Source organism: Tripterygium wilfordii, chromosome 18 (genome assembly GCF_013401445.1).
Source record: "Tripterygium wilfordii isolate XIE 37 chromosome 18, ASM1340144v1, whole genome shotgun sequence".
Lineage (NCBI taxonomy): Eukaryota > Viridiplantae > Streptophyta > Magnoliopsida > Celastrales > Celastraceae > Tripterygium > Tripterygium wilfordii.
Genome location: NC_052249.1, coordinates 12683155 through 12708831, shown reverse-complemented (window position 1 = coordinate 12708831; position 25677 = coordinate 12683155). Strand labels below are relative to the sequence as shown.

At 37.5% G+C, this 25677-nt stretch overlaps 6 protein-coding genes across 8 annotated transcripts; 2 read left to right on the top strand and 4 right to left on the bottom strand.

The window, feature by feature from the left end:
• The first annotated feature begins 337 nt into the window (after window positions 1-337).
• On the top strand, window positions 338-3361 carry LOC119984765 (probable membrane-associated kinase regulator 6). 2 transcript variants are annotated; one of them, XM_038828865.1, is made up of 3 exons: window positions 338-459; window positions 2243-2920; window positions 3024-3361. In XM_038828865.1, the coding sequence occupies exon 2, from the start codon at window positions 2256-2258 to the stop codon at window positions 2910-2912; it is 657 nt and encodes a 218-aa protein (XP_038684793.1). In that variant the 5' UTR covers window positions 338-459; window positions 2243-2255; the 3' UTR covers window positions 2913-2920; window positions 3024-3361. The 2 variants fall into 2 exon arrangements, with proteins under 2 accessions (XP_038684793.1, XP_038684792.1); XM_038828864.1 differs by having other exon boundaries at window positions 360-2920.
• Window positions 3362-5270: 1909 nt separating this feature from the next.
• On the bottom strand, window positions 5271-9342 carry LOC119984197 (reticulon-like protein B1). Its single transcript, XM_038828030.1, has 5 exons — window positions 8900-9342; window positions 6371-6551; window positions 6148-6289; window positions 5820-5889; window positions 5271-5719 (listed from the first exon to the last, which is right to left on the bottom strand). The coding sequence occupies exons 1-5, from the start codon at window positions 9108-9110 to the stop codon at window positions 5550-5552; spliced, it is 774 nt and encodes a 257-aa protein (XP_038683958.1). The 5' UTR covers window positions 9111-9342; the 3' UTR covers window positions 5271-5549.
• Window positions 9343-9609: 267 nt separating this feature from the next.
• Window positions 9610-10482, bottom strand: LOC119984198. Its single transcript, XM_038828031.1, has 2 exons — window positions 10290-10482; window positions 9610-9929 (listed from the first exon to the last, which is right to left on the bottom strand). Exons 1-2 carry the CDS (start codon window positions 10374-10376, stop codon window positions 9669-9671), a joined length of 348 nt encoding a protein of 115 aa, XP_038683959.1. The 5' UTR covers window positions 10377-10482; the 3' UTR covers window positions 9610-9668.
• A 2170-nt stretch (window positions 10483-12652) lies between these two features.
• Window positions 12653-14018, top strand: LOC119984622 (probable membrane-associated kinase regulator 5). Its single transcript, XM_038828660.1, has 2 exons — window positions 12653-13789; window positions 13888-14018. The coding sequence occupies exons 1-2, from the start codon at window positions 12667-12669 to the stop codon at window positions 13971-13973; spliced, it is 1209 nt and encodes a 402-aa protein (XP_038684588.1). The 5' UTR covers window positions 12653-12666; the 3' UTR covers window positions 13974-14018.
• Window positions 14019-16671: 2653 nt separating this feature from the next.
• Window positions 16672-21405, bottom strand: LOC119983502 (histidine kinase CKI1). Its single transcript, XM_038827166.1, has 7 exons — window positions 21352-21405; window positions 21026-21262; window positions 19977-20669; window positions 19134-19509; window positions 18478-19040; window positions 16987-18285; window positions 16672-16900 (listed from the first exon to the last, which is right to left on the bottom strand). The coding sequence occupies exons 1-7, from the start codon at window positions 21403-21405 to the stop codon at window positions 16685-16687; spliced, it is 3438 nt and encodes a 1145-aa protein (XP_038683094.1). The 3' UTR covers window positions 16672-16684.
• A 1663-nt stretch (window positions 21406-23068) lies between these two features.
• On the bottom strand, window positions 23069-25677 carry LOC119983618 (probable NADH dehydrogenase [ubiquinone] 1 alpha subcomplex subunit 5, mitochondrial). Of its 2 annotated transcripts, none has more exons than XM_038827304.1 (2): window positions 25226-25677; window positions 23069-23418 (listed from the first exon to the last, which is right to left on the bottom strand). In XM_038827304.1, exons 1-2 carry the CDS (start codon window positions 25545-25547, stop codon window positions 23240-23242), a joined length of 501 nt encoding a protein of 166 aa, XP_038683232.1. In that variant the 5' UTR covers window positions 25548-25677; the 3' UTR covers window positions 23069-23239. The 2 variants fall into 2 exon arrangements, with proteins under 2 accessions (XP_038683232.1, XP_038683233.1); XM_038827305.1 differs by having other exon boundaries at window positions 25235-25669.

Genomic DNA, 25677 nt, shown 5'->3' with positions numbered 1-25677 from the left:
GGACCAAAATGGGCTCGGCCTAAGAACAATTCGGACTTCATTTTATTGGGTTGGATCTGCATTTATACAGCTCGGATTAGGGTATGGACTATGGAGATGCTTACCGGGCCTGAAAAAGCCCAGCTCGTATTCTCTGGTGATCTGGATTCTGGTATCAATATCCTGGGCCGTGAGCCGTCGTTGAACAGATTTGGACCTGGGCTGGGATTGAACTAAGTTTGGATTGAGGTCTGGGTTTGTGCATCTAGCCTACGAAGGTTCAGCTCGAATTTACTGTTGATCGTATTCATCAGGGATACGTTCTTTCTGAGTCCTCCCCCTCCCCCCCCCCTCATTTTTTCACTATAGTTCAACTTTTGTACATTCCTTGTAACTACGACTGACCAACTTTGCGTCACATCTTGTTAGATAATGAAGCACATCAAGTGTTCGATAAAATGCCTAACCATTTGCATCAAAGTGAGTATATGTTTCTTTCTTTAACATTAACAGTGTTTGTCTACCATCCTGTTTCATTTTGATGCGTCAAACTTCAACCAACTGTTCGATAAAAGGTCTCACCCAATTTGCATCAAACGCGTATATCTTTCTTTCTCAACATTATTTGTCTACCCTGCTGTTCCATTTTGGTGCATCAAACTTCAATTGACATAATTATGTTCTCCCATAGCCACAAATTAGTTCATTAAACCATAAAACATACTTCTGTCTGGAATTCAATTTGGTTTTAAGAATGTCTGGATTCTCAATTGCTGAATTCTTAAGGAGGTTACTTTGTGGGGGACCAGTGGCTTTCTATTCCCTTTCTATTTTTGGCTTCTGTTTATTGATCTTGGTTGATGTCCATTTCATTCTCCGACAACCCTGGATACCCTTGTCTGATGTTTTTGTTTAATAGATTAATGCTGCATTTTTTATTGAAGAAAGGACGTTGCTTTGGATCCTAACTATTTAATGCATTTAGAACAGCCCTGCTCACCACCACTCAGGGTTGGTAGTGGCTGTAAAATTCTAAAATTTGTATAATAATAGAACTCAGTCATTACATTTTCTTCCTGAATTAATTAATTCCGTCTGTTGAGATTTTTAGATTGGGCAGTTTATATGATTTGAGGACAAAAATGTAGCCACATGAGACAAAAGAGTCATCTTTAACATCCTTCTTTGTAATCAATCATGCTCGTTTTAACTCAAAATATTAGCTTATTGAGTGAAATTATCAACATACTTAGTAATTCATACCCCTAGTCGCCATAGTTACTTGATTTAGTTTTTTTTCTTCCCCCATAATTGTGCAGTGGTTACATAGGTTTCATTCTCTTGGTAAATGATGATGCACAGACATTATTATTATTATTCTTGAGGTGCTCTCTATAATATAATATTGTTTAGTTTGTTTTATGTATATGTTGGTTTTCAGATTAGTCTTTTTCAAGCATATTGAGGTCAGTTGAACATTATAGCTGATTTGAAGTGAATAAGAGAATATGTCTATTCAAAAATACATCAGCATCTTAATCAAGGACCCACTAACATAAGATTACTACTATGCAATTCAACTTTCTGCATAAAGTATGAGTTTTTGAGGAAGCAGTTAGTATGTAGGCATCAGAATGATGGATGAAGACAAAACAAAGGCAAGCTAATCAAAATCAACAATCTTTTTTCTAGAATGTACAGAGAAAATGCACTTACCATAATATACTTCCCTTTAATTTGATTTTGAAGTGCATGAATCTACTTGGGTTCTTTATGTGAAATACAAGGTTTATAGAAACTTTCAAGGGCAGAAGACTCTGTTTATTCTCTTCTTTAACTTTAGTTTTCTGAATGGCTGCTTTGGATAATTATGGAATATGCATAAACCTCTTTCCATTTCTGTTTTGATGTTTACTTCTGATCAATTATGAATAGAATGTCCCCATATATGTTTGTAAAAAACCAATATCATGTTTTTGTGAGGCTTAAAATAAATAAAGAGGAGGTGGGGTACCCTGCCAATGCAACACTACACATAATGGTTTGCTTGTGGGGGCACAAAATTCTGTTTGTATTCTCCTTTTCTCTTTTTGAGGTTTTTTTGAATAATAAATATATGTGCTTTGTCTCTTGCAAGACCAACCACATATGTAATTGGCACTGTAAAGATATATATGCCTACTTGTAGAGGTGTATATATATGTGTGTGTGTTTCACAGGAGGAAGGCATTGATTACTGGACATTCTGTATATTTTGATATAGGCTAGCAGCAGCCATGGAAACTTCTTCACCTCTTTCAGTTGAAAGCTTTTCATACAGTTGGTTAGTGAACCTAAAACCTTCATTAGAAAGCCTAGATAACTCTCTCAGTGCCTCATTTGATGCATCAGATGAAGCTTCCTTCATTGAGATGGACCCAAGAATGCCACCTTCAAAGAGATTTCTTATTGGAAATTCTCTAGATTTGAAATTTGATTTTCCCACTTCATCACAATCTCCTCTAACTCTTGTCGATGCTGATGAGATCTTCTGTAATGGCTATGTCATGCCTCTTTTTGTCAAACAACTAAACATTGACGATATCAGCACACACGAGGCTTCAGATGATTCGAGTACTACTCCTAAGATGCCTGAAGAGAAATCTGCTATCCAGTCTAGTAAACTTCGATGTTCTTCGCTAAGAAGGTGTCGAAGATTATCGAAGCAAATATTTCGGAAGTACTTGGATTTTGTTAGGCTGTTGTGTCGAAAAATTCGGGGTCGCAGATCAAGTTCTAAACCAGAAAATGTTGACAAAAGAGTGAAGAAAAATTGGGTCTATTCAGCTGAAACATCTCCTAGAATCAGTGTGTCATACTCTGCTGATGATTGGCGCAGGTCTTGTGATTCAGATTCCTCGATTTACGAGGCAGTTCTTCATTGCAAGAGATAAATCGATCGGTATGTAATTTTAACTTGGCTAACTATAGTTGTTAATTTGAAATGAAGATTGTTGAATCAGTTTCAGATTCTTATAAACCTCTGTCTCCTTTGTTTTTGTCAGGTAAAAAGGCAGATTAAAGAGGATGAGAAACAAGGATAAGAGCTAGCAATTCAACTTCACATGGAGGAAGACAATGAGATCATCATCATCATCCGCTCCTTGGTTTTTTGTCTGTTTATACATTTTCTCTGTGATGATAATGTATCTTTGTCGTTTAAGGATCCAGGAGCTGTCAATATAGTCTCTGCCATGGAAAATCCGGCTGTGGAAGATCAAGAGTTATTAAGAATATATATATAAAAAAATTCCATTAATTTCTTTCTTTGGCCTTTTCTTTTTGGGAAGAACATGATACAGAGAATCTCTCCCTCATCTGTGTAAATTGATCAAAATATTAGTAAAACCAGAATGACTTTATCTACATATATATGGATATCTTAGCAATGATGGGGAAATCAATGATTTAGTGGTTTTGAAATATATCAGTGATTATTTTTTGTGGGAGGGTTTAAGATATTATTATTATTATTTCATGCAGCATATATCAATAAGACTTATCCAATCCCTCTCTACTTGAATTAATTGTAGTATGAGTCCAGATTTTTGGCACCATATTATATATAATAATAAAAAATTTTCATAATCAACCACAATTTTATATTCTAATATGGAACCGTTGATCAGTGGTTCTTTTTAGACAGGAAAAAGAAAAGAAAAGAAAAAAAGAGAAAGAAGTTGGCTCTTTTGTTTCTTCACATGCATAAAGCATGCACTTACTCTATAATCCACAGACATAAAATTCCCCTTCACATGCACTTTTCATGTTAAATTTTTTTAAATAAAAATGAGCTCTGACAAGTGTATTCTATGTCCATATATATACATATATGATGATAAATTATATATGAATTTTATTAATTAGTTAAATGAAAACCCATGCTGCAAGGTCAGCTCTTCTATATAGCTGAAGACACATGAAACACATGCATGTAAAATAGTATAATTAATTATTCCACTCATAGTTCTGATTTCTCTGTAAATATTAGTTACATGTTTTATATCATGAGGATATAATTTTACATGTTTAAGGCAACTTCATATATACACACTTTCTTTCTTTGGAATTAACCCACTTTGAATGAATTGAAGGTCTACAATGCTTTTTGTCGTCTCAAGCTAGGTACCCTAGACAAGTAATGAAACGTGCAGTGAAGGCTACGTAATAGATAGAGAAGAACTAACGAGGCATCTGCTTCACAGTGTAATGAGCGTGAATTTGAGTATGAGGTAAACATGACTGTATTTGATAGGAAATAGCGGGTATGAGTGTGAGAATTTTGACGATCATAGAGGGTGGAATGAGTGAGATTCCACCCTCCAAAAATTCAACCGAATAATAAGGAATGAGTGATTCTCACTCTCATTTCGCCCTTTGAATACCAATCAAATGCGCCATAACGGGTTATATATATGCTTCACTGGCAAGCGCCAGAATCCATTGACACAGAGACATTTTTGCATGAATACTGGTATTCATGTCATGTCACTACATAATTGAACATAGTAGACCCCTACGCCAAACTTGTGCTTATTTTTTATAACAAACTCATCGGTATGTACTTCCGTTTGTGCCATATCTTTGAAGCATACGCTTCTCTCTATGTTCAATTGTCACAAACTAAATGACAGATTATCCACGAAATCACAGTTCATCAAACCGATGATCATTACACAATATATAACTACATATATATATATGTTGTGGTCCCCTCATCCATATGGTGTGGTCAATTATGTGACGTGTGTTTGCGCTTCAAAACACAATTCCTAAGAAACACAATTCTCAGAAAACAGGTGGCCCAATATTAGCCACTGGGGTTGTAACTTGCTGTAGTAAGAGAATTGGAATTAAGAGAAATGTGTGTCACATGCATGTGGACTAACAGTAGCAGGATAAGGATGGGGGCACATTGACAAATTGTGCTAGGAAAACCCTCCAAATCCAATGAAAGCTTTGATGACATTGATTTTGTATTTCAATCTACTTTTCCCATTTATCATTCTCATTAAGTCATTGTATTTTGTGCAAAAGTAGAAACAATTTACAGTGCCTCTCAATTGAAAGACTACCCTTTTTTTATGTTTAATTACTACTTTTCTGCATCAAAGATTAAATTAATTCACTGGATGATGCAACTATTGGAACCATTGTTGGTTGGAAAGACACCCTTAAAATGTTCCACTAAATCTGGGTCAAAACCTATGTCCGCATAACAACAAATAGTTCTATGTACAAGCATCAACAGATGTAACAATACCGGCATCGAATGTTTGCTGATTATTAAGAACAAAACTGAGCAGGCACTTTCGCATCAAATATTACTGCGGCAAGGTCTTCCACGCTGCATTTCACAATATAAAGTCTCTAACTTTGATACCGAGTGCCATATCCATCTTAAAAAACAAACAAAAGTTAAGAACCACGACATAGAAGAGGGATTCAAATGGACAAACCAGACCACCACCATAACAAAATAGCTACAGGTGCCAACATAACCTAACAGATACTACCCCCGTATATAATATCTAGTCCTTCTTCTTGCCCTTCAATGGCCCTTTGGGAATCTTACTCAAAACCTTTGCATCAAAGACTGCATACTGTTTCCTGATCTCAATCATTGCTTTTTCTGCAAATACATCAACCTCATCCTCATATTTCTCATAGAGCACTGGCACTGTGTGCAGAAGAACAAAGGCTGTTTTGAAGAAACACCATTAGTTTTTAAACGCCATATAAATGAGTTATACGAACACACATACACAGAACAAATACTGCCGATACATTGAATTACTTACATATGTAAAACAAGGTCAAGAAGTTAAAGGAGCTCCCCACCAGGGACAAAATCCATAGACCACCAACAACCTGAGCGTTAGAACAGCAATGTTTTCATTAACAGATGCCTAAGTCAGCACAACAGGGCATACCAGTGCAATTACAGAGAGAAGCAAAAATAAGATAGAACATGTTCACACAGGCACACACGTACTTGCAAGTGCATAATACCATTAATTATATGGTTCTTTGCATTCAGTCATCTATGTAAACTACCCAGGAAGAAACAATTACCACACTATCAATTTAAGTATGCACCATAAAAGTGAATATGAGAAGTCAACATACGATAAGGAACTTCTTCAAATCCCTGCCAGATGCAATATCTCGAACAACAGCCAACGCCCGATTGATTTCAATTCTGATAGCAGAGGCAACTTCAAGGACACACTTCTCATGAAGTGTAACCTCTGGGATGTGTGGTGGAGACCTAGTTCAGCAACTCCGTGGAGTTAACACTACATAAATGAAATAACTAAAGCTGAAATAGTATAATGACATAACATCTCACTTGTTGATGAAGGTAGATGCATTGGACCACAAGAAAAGGATAGCCAGAGCGAGTATCAAAACATGGCAGACAAGAGTGATGAGGTGGTATTCAAGCAATTCAAAAAGAACCCACAGTGCTGTAGCACCACCAAGCACACTAGCCGATATTTTCTTGTTTCTCCATAGGAAAACATCAGCAGCTGCGGCAATAGATTAACATAAGGCAAGATGAGATAAGTCAAAACTCATTAGAAAATAAGTTAGGATCAATGAAAAGGAAGTGCTAGACATGTTCATGGGAAATGTAAGGAACTATGAAACATAGTTGTCAATGACGCAAGGCGCAAAGGGTCTTATATCACCTAGGCACAAGGCGCATGCCCGAACGAAGAAAGGCGCATAAAATTAAAATTAATATTAATTCTAATAATAGAGAAATTCAACATAACAAACACATAAGTGATAAGTCATAACATCAACCACACTAAAAAAGTTCAAAAATAAACTCAACTCATAAGTCATAATCATAACTCACAACTCATAACATATCTTAAGTTCTAACAAAATAAAATTTAAAGTCAAAACTCATAAAGCACCACAAAAGTTCAAAAATAAACTCAACTTTCATGATTTTTCTCTCTGTATTCACATTGTTGAACAGATAACTTAGTAACTTACTACATACAGAGTCGGTTTTTTCCCCTTCTATAGTTGTGTATTGTGCATCAACCTTTTCAGACAAACAAATTGCATCAAGCTTCCAAGGAAGAATGCAAGAGGCTATCATGATGATGATAGAAACTGCACAAGAATTGGATTGAAGCAACTAGAAATTCCATAATTTGACTATGTGGTCGAGACAACTGTATAACTTTGTAATTTGCCTTGCATCTATGAATCCCATGAACTCAAGCCCATTTATAAGTGAAAATTCTGAAAAGTTTAACTCGCTTTTCCAGTCTAAATTACAGCTAAAATGGTTCTTTGAAGATAATACAAATAGTATAAAAATATGAAAAAGAAAAAGAAAAGAGCAACCCACCATGAATCGGGAAGAAGAGGAGGAAAAAGAAAGAATCAATGACTTACCTTCGGCAACCTTCCGTGTTCAACAACCTTAGAGAGATTCACTTCTTCGGCAGTTGGCCCACAAAAGAGTTTAGGTTTCTTAGAATTTAGTTTTTTATATTTAAAAAAAAAACTGAGAAAGCGCACGAGGCACTGCGCCTTGCGCTCCTCACCTGAGCAGAGGCGCTCGCCTAGGCATCACCTCTGCAAGGCCAGCACCTTGCTACTGGTCCAGGTGCAGGCACTGCGCCTCAGGCACTTTTGACAACTATGCTCTGTAAATGAACTTGTTTCCAAATAAAGTTTCAAAACAGAGTTTCTGCACAGCATTCTCAACCTGCTCACTTTTATCATATAATCTTTAAAATAACCATACAAGTCTCGATAGATCACACCATGTATATACAAAGAATCAGTCAATGAAGAGATGCATAACACACTTACAAATGAATGGACGGGAAAATAAATGCTTAAACTAACATAACAAAACTAAAATGACATTGGGAACAACATTATGTTGCGTACACAAAAGTGCATATATGGGGGGAGAGGGGTTGTCAAGTATCAACTCTATAAACAATAGTGCATGATTTGCTTCTGTCCTTGCTGTGTGACAGTAAAAATGAAACAGACATCAAATGAATTGATGAAATAACACAACCAAAGCACACAACAGGGACAAATTAACAAGGTAACATATTGAGTCATTTCCTGATAATGCTAAGATAAGAACCATGTAAAGTAAATTCAGTTTGACATCAAAAATCATACAAACAAAACTAAGCATAACTACATGAGAAGAAATCTTCCAGATATCTAAACCACATCTTGTGACTGGCATTATAACCAAAAACACATTACAAATAACAAAGCTATCAAATCCAAATTGCAAGCTGAAGGAAAGTAAGCTAAATTCAATCCCCAATAATCCGCACAAGACGGTTACATCAACAGCATAAACCCTAAGAAGCACAACAATATGAAATCAAAACATATGAACCTGTGTTAAATCCAATAAATACAGAGCCATAAGATCAAGAAAACTAAAACATCTACAAATCTCAATTAATCTTACAAGTATATGACCAAATTTTGTAGCATGAAAAATTGGAAGTTAGGGAACTGACATTATTCAAATGCTAGCAGTTTAGTTATCGAGCATTATACAATTTACGAAAAAAACATCTCAATTAGATCAAATCACAGCAGTCTTGTTCGTCATTAGCCAAACAGCATTTTCACTGATCCTTACCAAGAAAATCAGATTTCAAATCATCTGCACTCATAACCAATGTGACCTACTGCTAGATGCCGTTTCGGCCTGCGTAAATTCCAATCTAAAAAAAAACTAAGATCTAAGAAGCAAACTAAGCCGAACATTACTTATGATCTAATTGGTGAAGCGTCTTTCAATTTATATCATTATCATGGTGTGTAGGTGTGTGTGTTTAGAAAGAGAGAGGGATGAGAAGTATAATACGTTTTCCACCGCCCAAGACCTCGTGCACTGGCTTGTCCCTCCCGAAGAGCCGATAAATCTTGGCCTTAACAGAGTCAGCGGGCAATGGCTTGTCATCATCGGAGTCTGAAGACGACGAAGACGAATCATGACCGTGGATCTTCTCGCTGATCTTCTCCATCAAAGATTCAGCCACCTTTTCCTGCTCGCCAGGATGCTCCGGCTCTGCCATAGATCGCCGCCGCGAAAGAGAAAGAAGGGATCGATTGAGTGAGGGAGAGGGAGAGGGAGAGGGAGAGGGGGAGGGGGAGAGAGCGCGATGAAATCGAGGCGTTGAAAGGTTAGGTTGAGGTTTGGAGACCAGCCGAATGTTAATGGGAAATAAGGGAAAACGAGGAAGGAGCAGGTGGCTTGGGGGAAAAGATCATGAGAGAAAGCTACTGGCACGGAAAATGTAACGACTGTGACTCAGTTGCCACTGTTTCTTATCCTTTAAATGTGGGCTTTAATTGGGCTTTCTATGACTCTATACTGAACTCTTCTAACTAAAAAACTGTAGCCCATTTCAACACTTATTTCCCTATTTGAAGAAAGAAACTTAAATTAATAATTAATTTCTTCCATTTTTTAACATATTTAAATCCAAAAAAATGTGTGATATTTTATGCCTAGTTGTTGAAGAAAAAAGAAAAAGAAAAAAAAGTACATATCTTAGATCTTTTTACCTCGCATAAGCTGAGGTCTGGAGGTAGTGGGCTTCGGCCATGATGTCTTTGACGGAACAAAGCTGTCACCATAGATCTAAAGACGATTCTTTACTCGATTGGCAAGCCATAAATCCCCAAATACGCCACGTGGTAGGGGACACGCGGTGGTTTACTGGTTGCCCTTGAGAGAGAGAAAAGTGGAATCTGCGGTGACGCGTGGAATTGTCCCAGCCGTCTATTTTCCTTGACCATTGGTAACAGCCAACAGGTGTGCCGCCGGCCACACTTAGTACCAAAACAAAAGGAGTTTGAATTTCAATGCCTGCCAGGCCCAATAAAGCCCACTATAAAACAAAGCCCAACAGCATATTTGTATTAGAAAGAGATTGAGTTCAGGCAGGAAAGAAAAAAAAAAAAAAAGGATAAATGACCGTGGATGGATTTACACCGAAATTGCTTTCAATTCTCGAAAACTGAACCAAACAAGTAATTAGAAGAATAAAAATCTGTGAACGAAAGCATTTTTGAGGGGGAAAAATATATTTTTCAAAAATGAAAAAAAAAAAGTTCCAAACCTTTAATCCCTACGGCTACGGCTACGGCTACGGCTACGGCTGTGTATTTGACATGGATATGAACAAGTAAACTTGCTCTGTGTAGAAGAACTGAACCAAAAACAGATAAAGGAATGGAATTCGAATTACCGATGTGTTGGGAGAGTGAAGCATATATGGCTCCAAGGAATATTGGTGGAAGAGATCGAGATCGAAGGAAGCGTAGAGAAATTTCATGGTCTCTTTGATTGCAATAGCATGCCAACAATGAGTTTGTCGTGGTTGGTGGTAGAATAAGAGAACACCTCAAAGGAATATGCTTTGTGAACAGCTCATTTGCGTCAACTTGTATTCTAACCTTTTATTAATTGTCATGACCGCTTACGCGACAGTTCCAATAACTACACATCAGCCATTTTATTTTTTATTGAATGGGCTGGACTGGACTTCTTTTTCAGCCCACTACCAAAATGCGCTTTGTGATTATTGCTAGCTGGACTTTATAGAAACGTCAAGTTCTAACCCACAATTATCTCACAATAATGTCTGTGGCTTCAAATTGGTTTTTTTTTCCCCTTCCGTTTTTGGGTTTAGGTATGGTAAAATGGCCCAACAAAAGCACAAAATGAAGGATTTTTACTTTTTAACCACTTAGGGTGACCAAATTGTTTAGGGATGAATAATTCCAATTGAAAATTCTCGCAATATTCTACGACTCATCAAATACTTGGAAAGAGTATAGCCAATATGGGGTAAAGGACTCTTGTCGAAAATCACATCTGCATAGCTTCTTTATCTTTATCTTTGTCCTTTTATGTATAGGCATCTTTACATTATAAAGTCTAATTTCTCCAAACGAAACTCTTGTCATATTAAAGTCGGTTCTTAAATTGATAATATTTCAGGGGAAAAAAAACATAAAGACTCCCCAAATTAACGGAATTCTCGAGACGAATAATTTGAGTAAAGCATTATTTGGTGGTAAATTTAAGTTGATAGAGAAGAGCTCCACTTAACAGCCAAAGCCATGAAGAAATAGTACAAAATGGACAAGTTTGATCCACACCTGAGATGACAACAAGGAAACCAGACAGATGACAAATCTGAGAAAAGAGCCACACTTCCTTAATATATATATATTTGCAGACAAATACAAAGGTGGGGTGTATGCTGATATATAGAGAGTCCAAGTGGCAGGTAAAGTTGAAGATGGCCTGTTAATTAGACAATACATGTAGCATAGTATTGTACATTGGGACTTCACGAAGCTTAACCTTTAGCGTAAGGGGGAGATCATGAGTTTATGTCACATGAACATTTGTATTATCATAATTTATGAGATGTGACATTGTTTAATCTAGCTTGTTTGAGTGTCACATTGTGTAATATTTCGCATTGGGTCTCGACCCAAGTCTTAACTGATCCATGAGAGATTGAGGGGTTTTCTATGTGACCCGAATTTTATTAACTAGTTATCCGGTGAGCAACATGCTAGATTCGAGGTTACCAAAAGTATATTGTACATACCCAACATACTAAGCTTTCATATCATACACTCACAAATTATACTACTCTGTCTTTGGGAGCCAGGAGTTCTCCAATCTCCATTTCAAACCCAAAAGAAGGGCGAAGAGACCCAATGCCAACTTTACAAGCCAAATCTTTTAATGGGACTATAAACCAAAAGGATTTGGATTTGGATTTGGATTTGGATTTGGATTTGGACTCGGACCTCTTTAAAGGGGAAAGATCGGTCTTAGACTTGAAAAGAATGATATGCATGCGTGCCCTTTGCCCCCCTGTAATCCTGTATTGCCTTGTAAGACCACCCAAAATTTCTGACTCTGTAGATCTCTCTCTCTCTCTCTCTGTCTATCTGCAAAAGTTAAAAGTGAAGCATCACCTTACGTTTTCCCTTGATTTCTTTTTGGGCTTTCCTTTCTCTCTTTCGTTTTGCTTTCTCTACCTCTTTTTGGAAGTTTCTCCACCCCCTCCCCCCACTCTACTTCCTCTGTTATGCCCCCCATGATTCTCCCTGTGTTATACTGTTGAAGTGCTCTTCTAGAAATTCAAGTATTACAATATCAAAAAAGAAAGTTTGTTAAGTTAATTTGGTTTCAATTTAAGTCCTATTAATCCAATCTCATTGAATCTTTGACACGCATATGACTCGGTTAACCGAGCCACCTCACGATTTGAAACGACATGCCATGTACATTTTCATTAAGATTTCAAAAACAATTGTTGCTGTTAAGTGTTTAACTATTTGAAATTTTAATGTGTTAAAGAAAAATTGGGTCCGCGGCTGATAAAATCATTCTGATTCAAGAAATCCAATCGAAATTCTCCTGTAAGCGTATACCTGCAGTACTGTTCCTCTGCAGTCTGAACTCTCAACTCTTCAGAATAACAGTTTCACAGTGTCACATGTGCATCTAATATCCAACATCTACACAAACGTCCACGTAAATAAAACAACATCCCTCCCTCCCTCCCTCTCTCCTGCTTTGTCCTAGTCGTTTTATATATGGAAAAGCAGAGCAAAAGTTTACCTCACTCGCTGCATACACAACCCTCAAACGAAGTGCACAATCACGTTCTTTCGCTCTCAACCTATCAAACCCTCCCTTTCTTAAAACCCATCACAAAACCCCTCCGAAAGCACATCCAATTCTCTATCTCTGTCTCTATCTCTATCTCAATCTCGACCATGGAAGCTCTGTACTTCCTCAAGTTCTGGAAAACCCACAAAGAGAACGGCCAAATTTCTAATCCTCTGGTGGGAACAGAGGATGATGAGTGCGACGAAGGAGATGATTCCTTCTTTGAATTGGAGTTCACTGGTCCTGATTTTGACACCACCGTAATCAACAGCAAGACAAACACCACGGCCGGCAACAATGGAAACGACAAGAACGATAATCCAGGAAGTGACTCTAACCAAGAACCACTCGAGAATTCAGCCATTAAAACGCCAACCCTGTCTGTCTCTCCGACTGAAACAATTTCCAAGAGAAAAGTCCTCCCCATTGTACCCATTACCAAGCCCCAATCTTCCATTTCGTTGTTGAAATCCGCTCCTAAGCTACGAGTCCTGATGTTCAAGAATCCCAAAGTGGCCTCAAACAAAGCAGAGAAAACAGGGAAAACCGATACGACTACAAAGCAACAGAACAAGTCTTATGCGATCAAGTTCAAATTCGAAGAATCTCCAAATCAGTCCGTCTTCACCACGAATACTCCTCAAACCCAAAACCCTGTTAAAGATGACTCATTGTCCGATACATCTTCAAAGAGCTACTCAAAAGATGTCATGCATAGGTACTTGAAGCTAATCAAGCCTCTATATGTCAAAGTTTCGAAGAGAAACAGTGAGAAGATGAAGTCCTCCGGTGGGTCATCGGCGACGTCGTCCCCTGCATCTTCTCCGGCAACGGAGACGGTGTGTTCTCCGAGGTACGAAAAGCAAGGGAATGTGGCATCTGGGTTTCGAACGGTATCAAAGCATTTCAGGAAGAGTAAATCGGTATCGGCGGCTATTAGTGCGCCGCAGTCACCGGCGAACAGGAGAGATGATTCGCTGCTGCTGCAGCATGACGGGATTCAAGGTGCAATCATGCACTGCAAGAGATCGTTCAACTCCACTAGAGGTAAAGAATCGTTTGTACATTCACATTTGTTCTGTTTTGATTTAATTCCAGTTTTTTTTTAAAAAAAAAATCTCACGTATTGTTTAATTCCTTTTCAGATTCTTCGCTGTTATCGCGGTTCACAAGTGATCCGTTACAAGGAAGTTCCATGGATTGGCCAAGAAAATCCAATGAAGAGAATTGACAACGTGGTCTAAAAGCCTCATTGTTTGGTTTTGCTGTAACATAGAAAAAAGTGGAAAGAAAAGAGCTGTTTCGTTTTGTTGAAAGTTGGTTACATAGAAAATGAAACCGAAACTAGTAAAAACACAAAAAGGAAATATAAATGAAAGGATGAATTAGTCCATCGTTGTTATTGTGATGTTGTAGAGGTAGGCTTCAGGTATGATGATGGGCCGGTGACGACAACAGGTTTGGGTTGTGCCGTTGATGTCTGAAAAGTAAAATGGGTCATCATGAGATTATATGAATAGATTCTGATTTTTGGATCTTCTGTCATCTTCATCATCTTACGTTTGAAAATATGACCTCTTAGCCGTTCTGCTAATGTTGGGTTTGTATGAGATTGACCCATTGTATGAGCTTGTGCTAGTTGGTATGAGTTGGCCCAAAACGTGAGCAAACCTTTGATAGTGAATCTAAAATCGATCAAACCACATGAGGTGTCGAATTTTTTCCCAAATTTCAATTGCCATTTCTTTCCGTCCCTCGCATTTTTACCTTTCAATAGCTAAATGACTTGATCAACTTCATAAGCCTATTACCATAGTAGTTTTTACACGAGCAAGTGGGAAAAACAAATATGCTGGTCAACGGACATAGGCTAGAAATTTAATATTCAAAGAGAGGAAAAACAAACACAAAACGTATTGCTGGGGTTGGAAAGGTCTTTGGAAAAACTGAATTAAGAATAACAATGAGGAATTGAATATTCAATTTGTCTACGTGGTGTTGGGAAGCTGCCATGCAAAATTGGTCCAAAGGGAATGTCACGACGATATTGATTTGGAAAGTTTTTCTAGTTATGATTCACATTGAGCCGGCTTAAGAGGAGAAAATACCAAAAGACATTCCAAGCACTTTGACGTGGAAACTGAAAACTAAGACAACAAAACAAATAAAGCGTTGGAAATTTTGATGTTTGAATGTTTCAATGACCAAGTGGGAAGGGGAAGTGGGTGGTGGGTCCATAATGAAGGAGTTGAGGACCAAATGGCTTTGCAATGCCAAAATTCCAAGGTATCATGGTCATCATAATGACAACAAATGACAAATGACACTGAAATCTGTAGTCGCCGCTCCCCAATTTCATAGCAAAAAGTCAAATTTATCATCTTATATTGTGTCATTATTGATTACTAAGAAAATTGTTTTTAGCACGTCAGTCCGGCTTGAACCCAGGTCACGGTGGTCTCATTCTTCCTAAAAAATTGAATGTGCACATTACATAATACGATTTGAAATTCATGGAGCTTTAATGTATCTGATGAGCTTCATGTACATATGACGTAAACACTTACATTTCAAGTTTATTTATTTATTAATTAATTTGAGATGCCACAAGCCTACCAACAAATGTTAATGTTACATTAATATACTGGTTGTTGAAGAGTGCTGACTTTGGATTTGGCCAACACGTTGTCCCTAAGAGGAAGGGGGAGTGACCACATAATTCCAGACAAGAATCACCCAAAACCTGGTTCGTTGCACTTAATAGAGCACTGTAGCTTCGAAGATTTACCAGTTTTTTTGGGTAGAAATGCAGTGAACCAACAGACATCAGACAAATCACAAATGTCTTACTTAATTCGAGGATCATAGATTTGCGCTGTTTCTGATGATCTTGTGTCCCTTTGTACTGGACTACTGGTGTTGTCCAATGGCATTTATGTATGAGCCCAGTCAAGCCAGGCCCAGGTAGGCCCGTATCCCAATGTAAGCTTCCTGGTTTAGTGAAAATCTACGTTTGTGTTCATCGGATCTGAACGTTCTCATAGATTTCATATGAGATTTAGTAATTATAAACACAAGTTTTTTGGAAAATGTGAAATCAATTATAGTTTTTTTAAGACTTAAAAAAGAAAGTAAATGAATAATAGAAAAGAGTGTTGGGTGGTTAAGATGTAAGTTTGTCACGAATATTTTTATGATCACACGTACTGAACTTTGATCCAATTTATTCTGTTGTCGAATAAAAAATTTATGTTCACTCAGATTTATGATCAAAATTTAGGCTCATAACTGCTTGTCAAATGGTAAACTTATATGCTATGATTGTCAATTATTTTAAAAAAAGGGTTTGTCTTAATGGAGTAATCAATAAAACACAGTCGACACCATAAGTCAACTTCTGCGTTCACTGGTCATCAAAGTCAAAGGCGTTAATTATAGGTTTCTGGTTCTGGGCCCCCAAGAGTCAACAAAAAAGGCCGTAATGACAGAAGAATCAGGCAATTGTGTCTACGCCTCAATCTTCAAAAGTGGCCCAAAGCTCGTTATGGGCTTGTATCAATTAATGGTGATTGATTGATTGGGAGATCTGCCTTTCTTCCAGTAGCAGTGTACACCGCTCGCGAATGATACTTGATTTTAGTCACGGACTTGGAAGCTTAAGTAAGGCCGAGTACGTCGTCTCTGCTTGTTGGACTCGCCATTCACGCCATGCCATGGAGAACACCAAATGATGTGATTTATAAGAAAATCTCTAGTTTCTCTCAATATATCTACGGCGAACTGATAAAACCTAAGATGGACAACGAAATTAATGGATCATATTTTAGTTACCTGAATGAAGTACATTAGCTGCAGAAAAAGAAAAAAGAAACTACATTGCAAATGTTTCTAACCATCTAAGATACAAAGCCTACAGATGCAAGAAGCAAAAGAAGAAACGTTTCATCTTTGCAATTCATGGATGTATCTTATGGCTTCAAGTAAGTGTTCTGGTTTCAATGGCTTCTCCAAATAAACATCCATTCCTGCTGCCTCAATCATCTTCCCCACTTCACCTGCAGTGTGAGCTGTTAAGGCAATAATTGGGATGTGAATCCCATACTTCTCCTCCTCCTTCCTTATCTGTCTTGTTGCTTCATAACCATTCATTGTTGGCATCTATATATTCAATACAAAAAAAAATTACCAGTTTTCATTGAAATCTGAAATAGATAACATGTTTATGGTGAAAAGGAGTCGCATACCTCACAGTCCATGAGAATGTAATCATAAGGCAGGCTAAAAGAAGCATTATGTTTCCTTTGATTCTGTAAACTGTCTTGAACTAGTCGTAAAGCTTCTTCTCCATTTCCACATTCCTCAACAGTTGCACCAAGCTTTTGAAGATTCATCTTTGCCACCTTCTTTAGCACACAACTGTCCTCAGCTACCAGAATTCTCTTTCCTAAAAGCGGCTTTTCATCGCTTGGATTAATGTGAACTTCTTGTATCTCTGAAACTGAAACTGACGTAGGTCGGTTTCCTTGTCTGGGAGACTTTCTTGATTTCATTCCATGACGAGCTGGGATTCTGGGGGATGGAATCAATGGCAGCTCAGAATTCACATTGCTTGCGCCGCCACCATCAAAATGTGTATCAATGCAGTGGAGTGAGTGACTATGCGATAGATTACCTACCCTTCTTGCTTGAGACGTTGTATTTTGATTTTCCTTCTTTGATTTGGTTGGAAAAGTTCCTCCAAATTCAGGCAAAAATTTCAGAACTTGCTTTAATCGCGATCCATGGAACGGCTTCAATAAAATTACATCAATTGGATCAATTTCATGGCATTGAATATCAATATTACGCGAAGTTGGTTTGTCTAACCAAACAACTTTGCAGCAAGCAATGTCAAGGTCTTCTCTGAATTCGGCCACGGCCTTGTTGAGTTCTGTAAGTGGTCCTGCATCAGCATCAATCACAAGCAATATAAACCCTCTGGCACCTCTATCTGGAGCTAGTAATGGTGGATTCCTTGATCTAGCACTAGAAGTCTCACCCCTTGGACTTAAATGATCTGATTTTCTTGAAGAACTGTGAGCAGAATGCGTTAACTTCAGCTTGATTTTCTTCAGAGTAGGAGAAAGATGCTCCCACTGGTTCATGACTGATACTTTTATACCCTGACTCTCGAAGAATTTCCTCGCAATTCTTCCTCGCTCTTCGTTTTGAATCAATAGAACAACAAGTGAGCCTTCAAGCTTTGGACTGGAACTGAGAAAAGATAGTTTGGGACTATGCTTCAAGCTAGGACTGGAACCAAGAAAAGATAGTTTGGAACTATGTGTTCGGACACTCAGATTAGGATTAGGACCGTGAATTGTCGGTCCAAGGTTTGGATTTTTGTTGTCAGACTTTGAAGCCTCTCCCATCTCAATATCACCTTCTTTTGTAGTTCCAATTGATGAAGCTTCACATGCAAGGAAAACATTGAACCTGAAGCAAGTACCCTTTTCCCCATTCTCTTTATCCACGATTTCTATCTCTCCGCCCATTAAACGCACCTGATACAATATTGACATCAATCATCTAAGCCTTAATCCAGAACGAAAATAATGATAAAATCCCATCCGTTGGGATTCCAGTAATCCCAGCTGTTAAAATCCTCAGCAGTTGGATCACTGGGATACCAGTAGTCATAACTGTATTCCGAAAGTACTTAAACAGAAAGCTAAGCTATATATACATTGACATACCAGAGATTGAACAATGCCAAGTCCTAAACCAGTGCCTCCATGTCCAAGAGCTGTTTCTCTGACCTGAGCATAGTTTTCGAACACGGATTTTCGCTTCTCTTCTGGAATTCCTTGACCGGTATCTTCCACCTCGAATTCGTACTCCATTACATTAGGATTTTGCTGAACAGGATTCATTATGGATTCTTCATTCTTCTTGGAAAACAAAAAGGTTAAATGCTTCAACCAACCATTTTGATTGGAATAAATTATTTTCTTCTCCAATCTGGGTCTTCTCACCCAAGCTCGAACCAAAACATGCCCTTCAGAAGTAAACTTAACTGCATTGCTCAGCAGATTAGTTAGTATCTGCTTCAATTTCCCCCGGTCACCTCTGGCGCGCGAAAATTTGTCGATCGAGCCATCGCAATGATCTAACACCACATCCACTCCCTTCTTCAAAGCCACCGGATGATACAAGTCAACTACATCTTCAAGAAGATTGGCTACATCGAACTCTTCTTCTTCAAGGTGCATTTTTCCAGCTTCAATTTTGCTCGTATCGAGAATCGAATTCAACAAACCTGAACAATATGTAAACATCAATACTAGAGATCTTGGATTGAATTCAAAATCAGAATAAGCAACAGAAAACTAAAATTATTAGGCAATATTACCGACTAGATCTTTTGCGCAACCTTCCATTTGTTTTAGATTAGTATCCAGTTCGGAACCTGGACCGACTTGAAGATAGCTTAGCTCAATCAAACCAGTAAGGCCGGCGAGGGCAGCACGAATGTCGTGGGTAGCACTGGCAAAGGCGAGACTCTTGTTCATGCTCTTTCGCTCGGCCTGTTGAGTTGCTTCCATTTGTTTGATGAGAGCAGAACACAAGTGCATCTCCCTTTTAGCAGCTCTAACCATTAAAATCACAAAGCTTAAGACATAAATGGCCATGGCTACAGTCATTACTATGAGCAAAACCAAGGCAGTCTTGGTTTCCTTGTGAACAACGCTCACTAATCTGTCTTGAGGAAAAACCAGTCCATACACCTGAAATAATCAAACACCAAAACCAGTTATGCTCATAACCGAGAATTCTCCCGTCCATCTTGCCCACCGGACAGTTGAGGCAGCTCATAGAATCACTCAATATCAATGCTTTTCAGCAATATATTTTACTGATCATCAATATAAGGGATCATAACTCACCATATCTGAACTTCCCATCAACAGTATCTCCTTCATGGGGATTTTTTTTTTTTTTTGAAAATATATCCCCGATGGAGAGATGATTTTTTTCCCCTCAAAGCGATGGAAACTGAATTAATCATACAATTTTAACTCTCAATCGATGCAATCAGAAGGAAAAAAAGAAATATTTGTTTAAATTTTTTTGAAAGTTGATAAAATAGAGAGTTTATAGACAATGCAAACCCTATTTTTCAGATAAAATATTAAAATAAGCATTAGAAACTTTCCTACCATGAATAAATTATTAAAAAAAACACAAAACATACCGTTTGAATTCCTGCAATTTCGAGTTTTGAACAGTAAACATCATAGCTTTTATCTCCAAAATTGAAAATTGAATTTCTTATCTTCCCATCAAAGGAGTCCAACTCCATGCATGAAACGTTTCCAACTTGACTGGTTCGATCCTCATCCCCTCTCATGGAGAATGAAACATATTCACCATTGTTTTTGACATCCATGGTAGTATTAGCAAGTCCTTCAACAAACACTTTTCCATCCATTGAAGACAAGAACAAGCTCCCACCATGAAAATCAATACCATTAAACAACCCCTCTACTTCTTTCACTGGTAACCCTAAACTCACAACTCCTCTTCCATTTATGCCTACTGTGTTGAGGACTAGAAGATCTCGAGAACTGCTCCATCCAGTCTCTAACGAGGCGTAGCCATTATCGCGGCGTAATGCCTCTTGAATCCAGCGTTCATTCGGCGTGATCAAGGGCTCGGATTCAATGGGATCTCCATAGAATTTTCCTGCCAAAGGATCAACATGTTGTGTATACCAGACATATCTTGTTCTTGCATTGAGAGTGAAGGCAGGAATACTACTAGAGTATACTACGAAGGTTTGATTTTGGTCACGATAATATGAGAAAAATAGACCCTCTAGTCCGATATATGAAATTTCTGACATGTTTGGTATCACTGAAAATGCTTCAAACAACAATGGAGCCACCTGAGACAAAACCCTAATTAGACAATTTTACTGTGTATATTTTGAACTGATCAAAATTCAAAGAATCAAAATCAACAACTATATTATAGGGCGCATTTTCATTTTAAATCACATTATTTTATCAAAAAAAAAAAACAAATTCTACTTTGTGAGAATTTCTCCAAGATAGGGCCCTTTGAACCCAAACCGGTGGAGTAAACCACCAAACCCGTACACTGCACCCTCATGAGTTTCTACATTTTGGATGCATTTGGTTGAGCTTATAAATTGATCTATAATTTTCAACGAATTTGCAACCAAATGCCCGTAAAGTACCGGGTTATAAGCTACTTGAAGAATAATTAGATTTCTTTTACCTTTGTCTGGATATCGGATATTGTGATTTTGCTTTGATTGAGAGACAGATTGACAAGTCTTGCTAAGTTTATTGCCGACGAATTCATAGAATGCAATGACTTTGCAATATTCTCCACCCCAGATTGCAATCCTGAGTGAAGATCGAGAGTGTGCAATTTTACGTTATCCTCCATATGTTCAGTGAGTGAATGCCACCATGGAATGACTACAATTGGAGGCACTAACACTGCAAATGCCTGCATTATTAGTGCAAAATAAAAGAAATTTTATAACGATGAAAGATACGTAAATAATTGTGATTAATTAACAAAAAATAAATAAATACCAGAATCATGAAGATAGCAACAGGTCGCAGGGCTATCAGTGGGCTTAGCTTCATTGATTCTTCTTGTTGTGAGCAATGGAAGACTAATATCTGCATTCATAAAATTAAAATGAAAAAAAAAATCTAAAAAGAATATATCAAAGCATGCAAACCAAAACAAGATTAAATTATATTATATTCAGTATATAAAAATCATGTCTTATGATTACTCTAAAAATATGGGTTTTTTTTTTTTTTAGATTTTACATGAACTTCAAATTAAAACTAATATTTATAGTTTACATGTTCATATGATTAATCCTAATCAACCCGCTAATTATTTGGTAATTTATTATAAAAAAATTCATATTCCTAATTGAGGAAACAAGATTTTCTCCATTAATTTAGGATTTCCTATGAAGATTACCGTGTCTAAAAGAAGATTCAACACTCCCTCTCTCTCTCTCTTCCTCTCTTCTTAATTATAAACAGTGCTTTCTACATTGAAGAAACATTCACTCAACACTCTTGCATGCAATCAAAAAAGCCATAGTCTGCTAGCAATAGCATGAACAAAATCAATGAAATTTGTTTATTTTTATCTCCATACACATGTGAAAACGCGCAAAAATCCATATTTGTAAGAAAATCTTCTCTAATTAATTCATATTTTACATCAAATATAAAGAAAAGAAGAAAATCCACTCTAAATAGTACATAATCTCAACCATTCTTGTAATAAGTTAACAACATAAACAACATATCAAGAATATCTTTTTCATTAACATAATCAAAAGGTGAATGAAACCCAAAATCCAAATCAAAAAGAAAAAGAAAACAAAGAAGCCATACATAAAGCTTACATGTTTAGGAGGAGATTGGGTAGAGTCGTAGAGAAGACCTCGAATAAATATATGCGACCCCAAATAATGGTTGATGAAAACGATGGGGAGAGAGTTAATTAAATTATTTATACCTTTGTGGGTTTTAATCGATCAGAAGAATAAACAGTACTAATTGTGGATTTTTCCTTAAGGCAAACCATGTATTTCAAAGGAAACTCTTATATCATGGAAACTTTATTTCTCTCTAGTAAATGGAAACTTTACACTGATGTTTTGTGTGTGTGTGTGTGTATATATATATGTATATTCTTGTTGAATCAAAGGAAATTTTTCTCGACTAGTTATGGTCAAAAGGGCTTGGTCTTTTTGGGTATTTTACAATAGTACCGGTGATAATTACTGAACTAAAAATGGCGGCATTTGGGTTGAGAGAATGAGATCTGGGGCATCACGAGAGACTCGCACTGTAAAATTCGATTCTCTTCATCATTTGTTCTTCTTTTGCTTTTTTACCATATTTTAGAAGACGACAAATATTAATCACATAAGAGAAAGTGTAAATCAGGCTGCTGAGATATTAGCACACAGTATTGGTTTTTGATTTAGGAGGATCCCAAATTAAGATAAGTGTTGGGATCTTTTGAGTGAAAAACCGAACTGTACAAGTGTGGGTGTTTAACACATAAAAAAGTGCCATATTTGACCATCATCGATTATTTAGTTAACAGTGTTTACAAGCAATATCTTTGTGACCATGTGTTGAATTTTGACCCAATTTACCTAATTGTTAACCGAAAATTTTTTGTACCCGTTAACGTGTGGGCATGACGATGCAGATTACATATTAATTTTCGATCGAGGTCCAGGAAGGAGCATTGATGAAAATAAAAAAGTATTTGGAACCCCCACTCGAGTTTATTAACTGAATAATTCAAGCTTGTCTCATAAATAAAACTCTATTCAATCTACAAAACAGGAGAAACAGATTGATATCGCCGGAAGATTCAACGCACGAGAGAGTTCATGCCTGGTATTCTGGTAACAAGTGCGGGGAAAGGAGTATGCTACTCCTTCAACTGTGACTCGGTAGCAGGTGTCTCTGTTTTGCGGACAGCCTCCAAAGTATTGTAGAACTCCTCTGGGAGAGGTCCAGGCCGGTGCAGAGGAACATGCTTTGGAACTGGTGCATCATTCTCTATAACCTCACACTCGTAGTCATCCGGAACACCCCAAGGATCCCACTCTGCAATATAATAAGTAAAACTGTAAAAGGACACATTATAAACAAATCCCTGCCTAAGATGGGCAGACCAGACAAGCTGACCGAACAACATCACTTGCAATTTGCAAAGAAATAGAACTGACAGCCCTTGCTCCCTCTTCCCAGCATATTGATTGAAAGAGTTTGAGAGTACTGAATATAATAGTTCTCATCTGGAAAGCAATCCAATAAAGGCGAGGCCAATGTATCCACAATTCGACAAATACGAGCACACTATTATGAAAAGTTCTTCTGTTAACTTATCAATATGCCAACCAAAAGAGGGGTTTAAAGTACTCATTTAGCAATCAGCGTTTGGGACGCCATCAAATAAAGCAAGGCAATCAATCCTAAATTGGTTCTATTGAGGTTTCACTTGGACACATAATTGAGGGAAAATCACAAGAAATAAGTTTCATACTAAACAGTATCCAACCACTGAAAGCAGATAAATAGATGAATGGTCTGCTCAAATACTGCCTAGAGATGTCATAGATGAACACAAAGCACACGGCCCAAAAGTATGATGTTTGAGATCATGACAAATGAAATATAATATTGAGCGAAAGAGATTATAATTAACAGCAGACGATTGCAAGTTAAATGATTATGAATGAGACATTTCCTTCCTGTAAATTTATTCAGCTATAATTCAAACCAATATAGATTATAAATTTGTATATCCCATCATGGTCCAAAGCTGAACAAATCACCTTCGAAAGTTGACTCATTTGAGGAAAGCAGAACCAGGATACTCATCTTCATAACTTAGAACAATCCATGAATGGTCTGCTCAAATACTGCCTAGAGATGTCATAGATGAACACAAAGCACACGGCCCAAAAGTATGATGTTTGAGATCATGACAAATGAAATATAATATTGAGCGAAAGAGATTATAATTAACAGCAGACGATTGCAAGTTAAATGATTATGAATGAGACATTTCCTTCCTGTAAATTTATTCAGCTATAATTCAAACCAATATAGATTATAAATTTGTATATCCCATCATGGTCCAAAGCTGAACATATCACCTTCGAAAGTTGACTCATTTGAGGAAAGCAGAACCAGGATACTCATCTTCATAACTTAGAACAATCCAGAAAATGAGAAAACAGCCACAACAACATTGAAAAACTTAATTATTCCAATTTATTTTGCTACCATACAGCATCTTAGCAAATAAGCCAGGCATAAACTTGACTACCAGACAAAACAAAATAACCATTGAAGAAATATCCCGGCACTGTCTCTTTACACCCCTGATATACATATATCTTGGCTCAACTCAATTAAATATTCAACTTTCAGCACAAAAAACACAGGAAAATTATCATGAAATTTGATCGTCTCTGGAATTTCATAGCCTCAGCAACTCAACACAAAATGATAAATTAACCATATTAGAAATGCCTACATCAATCCCTTTCTTTGATCTTATTCAATCTTTGTGCTCAATACACATTATCCATTAGCCCATGGTTGTTATGATGGGGAAAAAAAAAAGAGTCTCCCTGATTAGCCCAGTGCATGGCTCTCCCATCTACTATTTTAAATTCTCAAAAAAAAAAAATATACAGGCATAAATCCCCAGAATTTCAAATCCATTTACAATTTCCCTCCTCATTTACACCAAACGGATCAACGAAAACTGCATTAAACTATAATAAGATTCAATGTAGAAGGCATTACTAATTTCCTTTGATAGTCCAAAGAAACCTTACTCAAAAACGCATTGCCAATGAGATATATAACAAAAAGAAAATAAATAAGAGCTATGCGTTACTGTACGAACCGATCATTTTCTCGATGAGCTTGAGCTCATCTTGGGCTTCCTCAATGAGCTCCTCGACCTGACCACAACCGAGGCGCTTCTCAATCTTCTCCCAGTCGTCCTCCTCTTGGCATACCGTCAGCCTGTGCTTCGTGAAGCTCTCCACCGCCTTCCGGTACCCCTCATCCGACGGCACCGCCTGGATCTCTTTTAGGGTCTTATTGTACAGCCCGATCAATACCTCCCTCGCGTTGGGCACCACATCGAGCCCAACGATCCCCGTCGTCTGCTTCACCTTGGCCATCAATGGCCGTGCAATCGCACGCAAGAACATCGTTCTCCGCGTAACAGATGAACAATTACCTCAGTGTCTCTCTTTCACTTCTAAACAGACCCAATTAGCGTGGCGTCGGAGCGCAGTTTGTTTGGGGTTTTTCTACTGTTTGCAGTAGCCGCATTCTGAT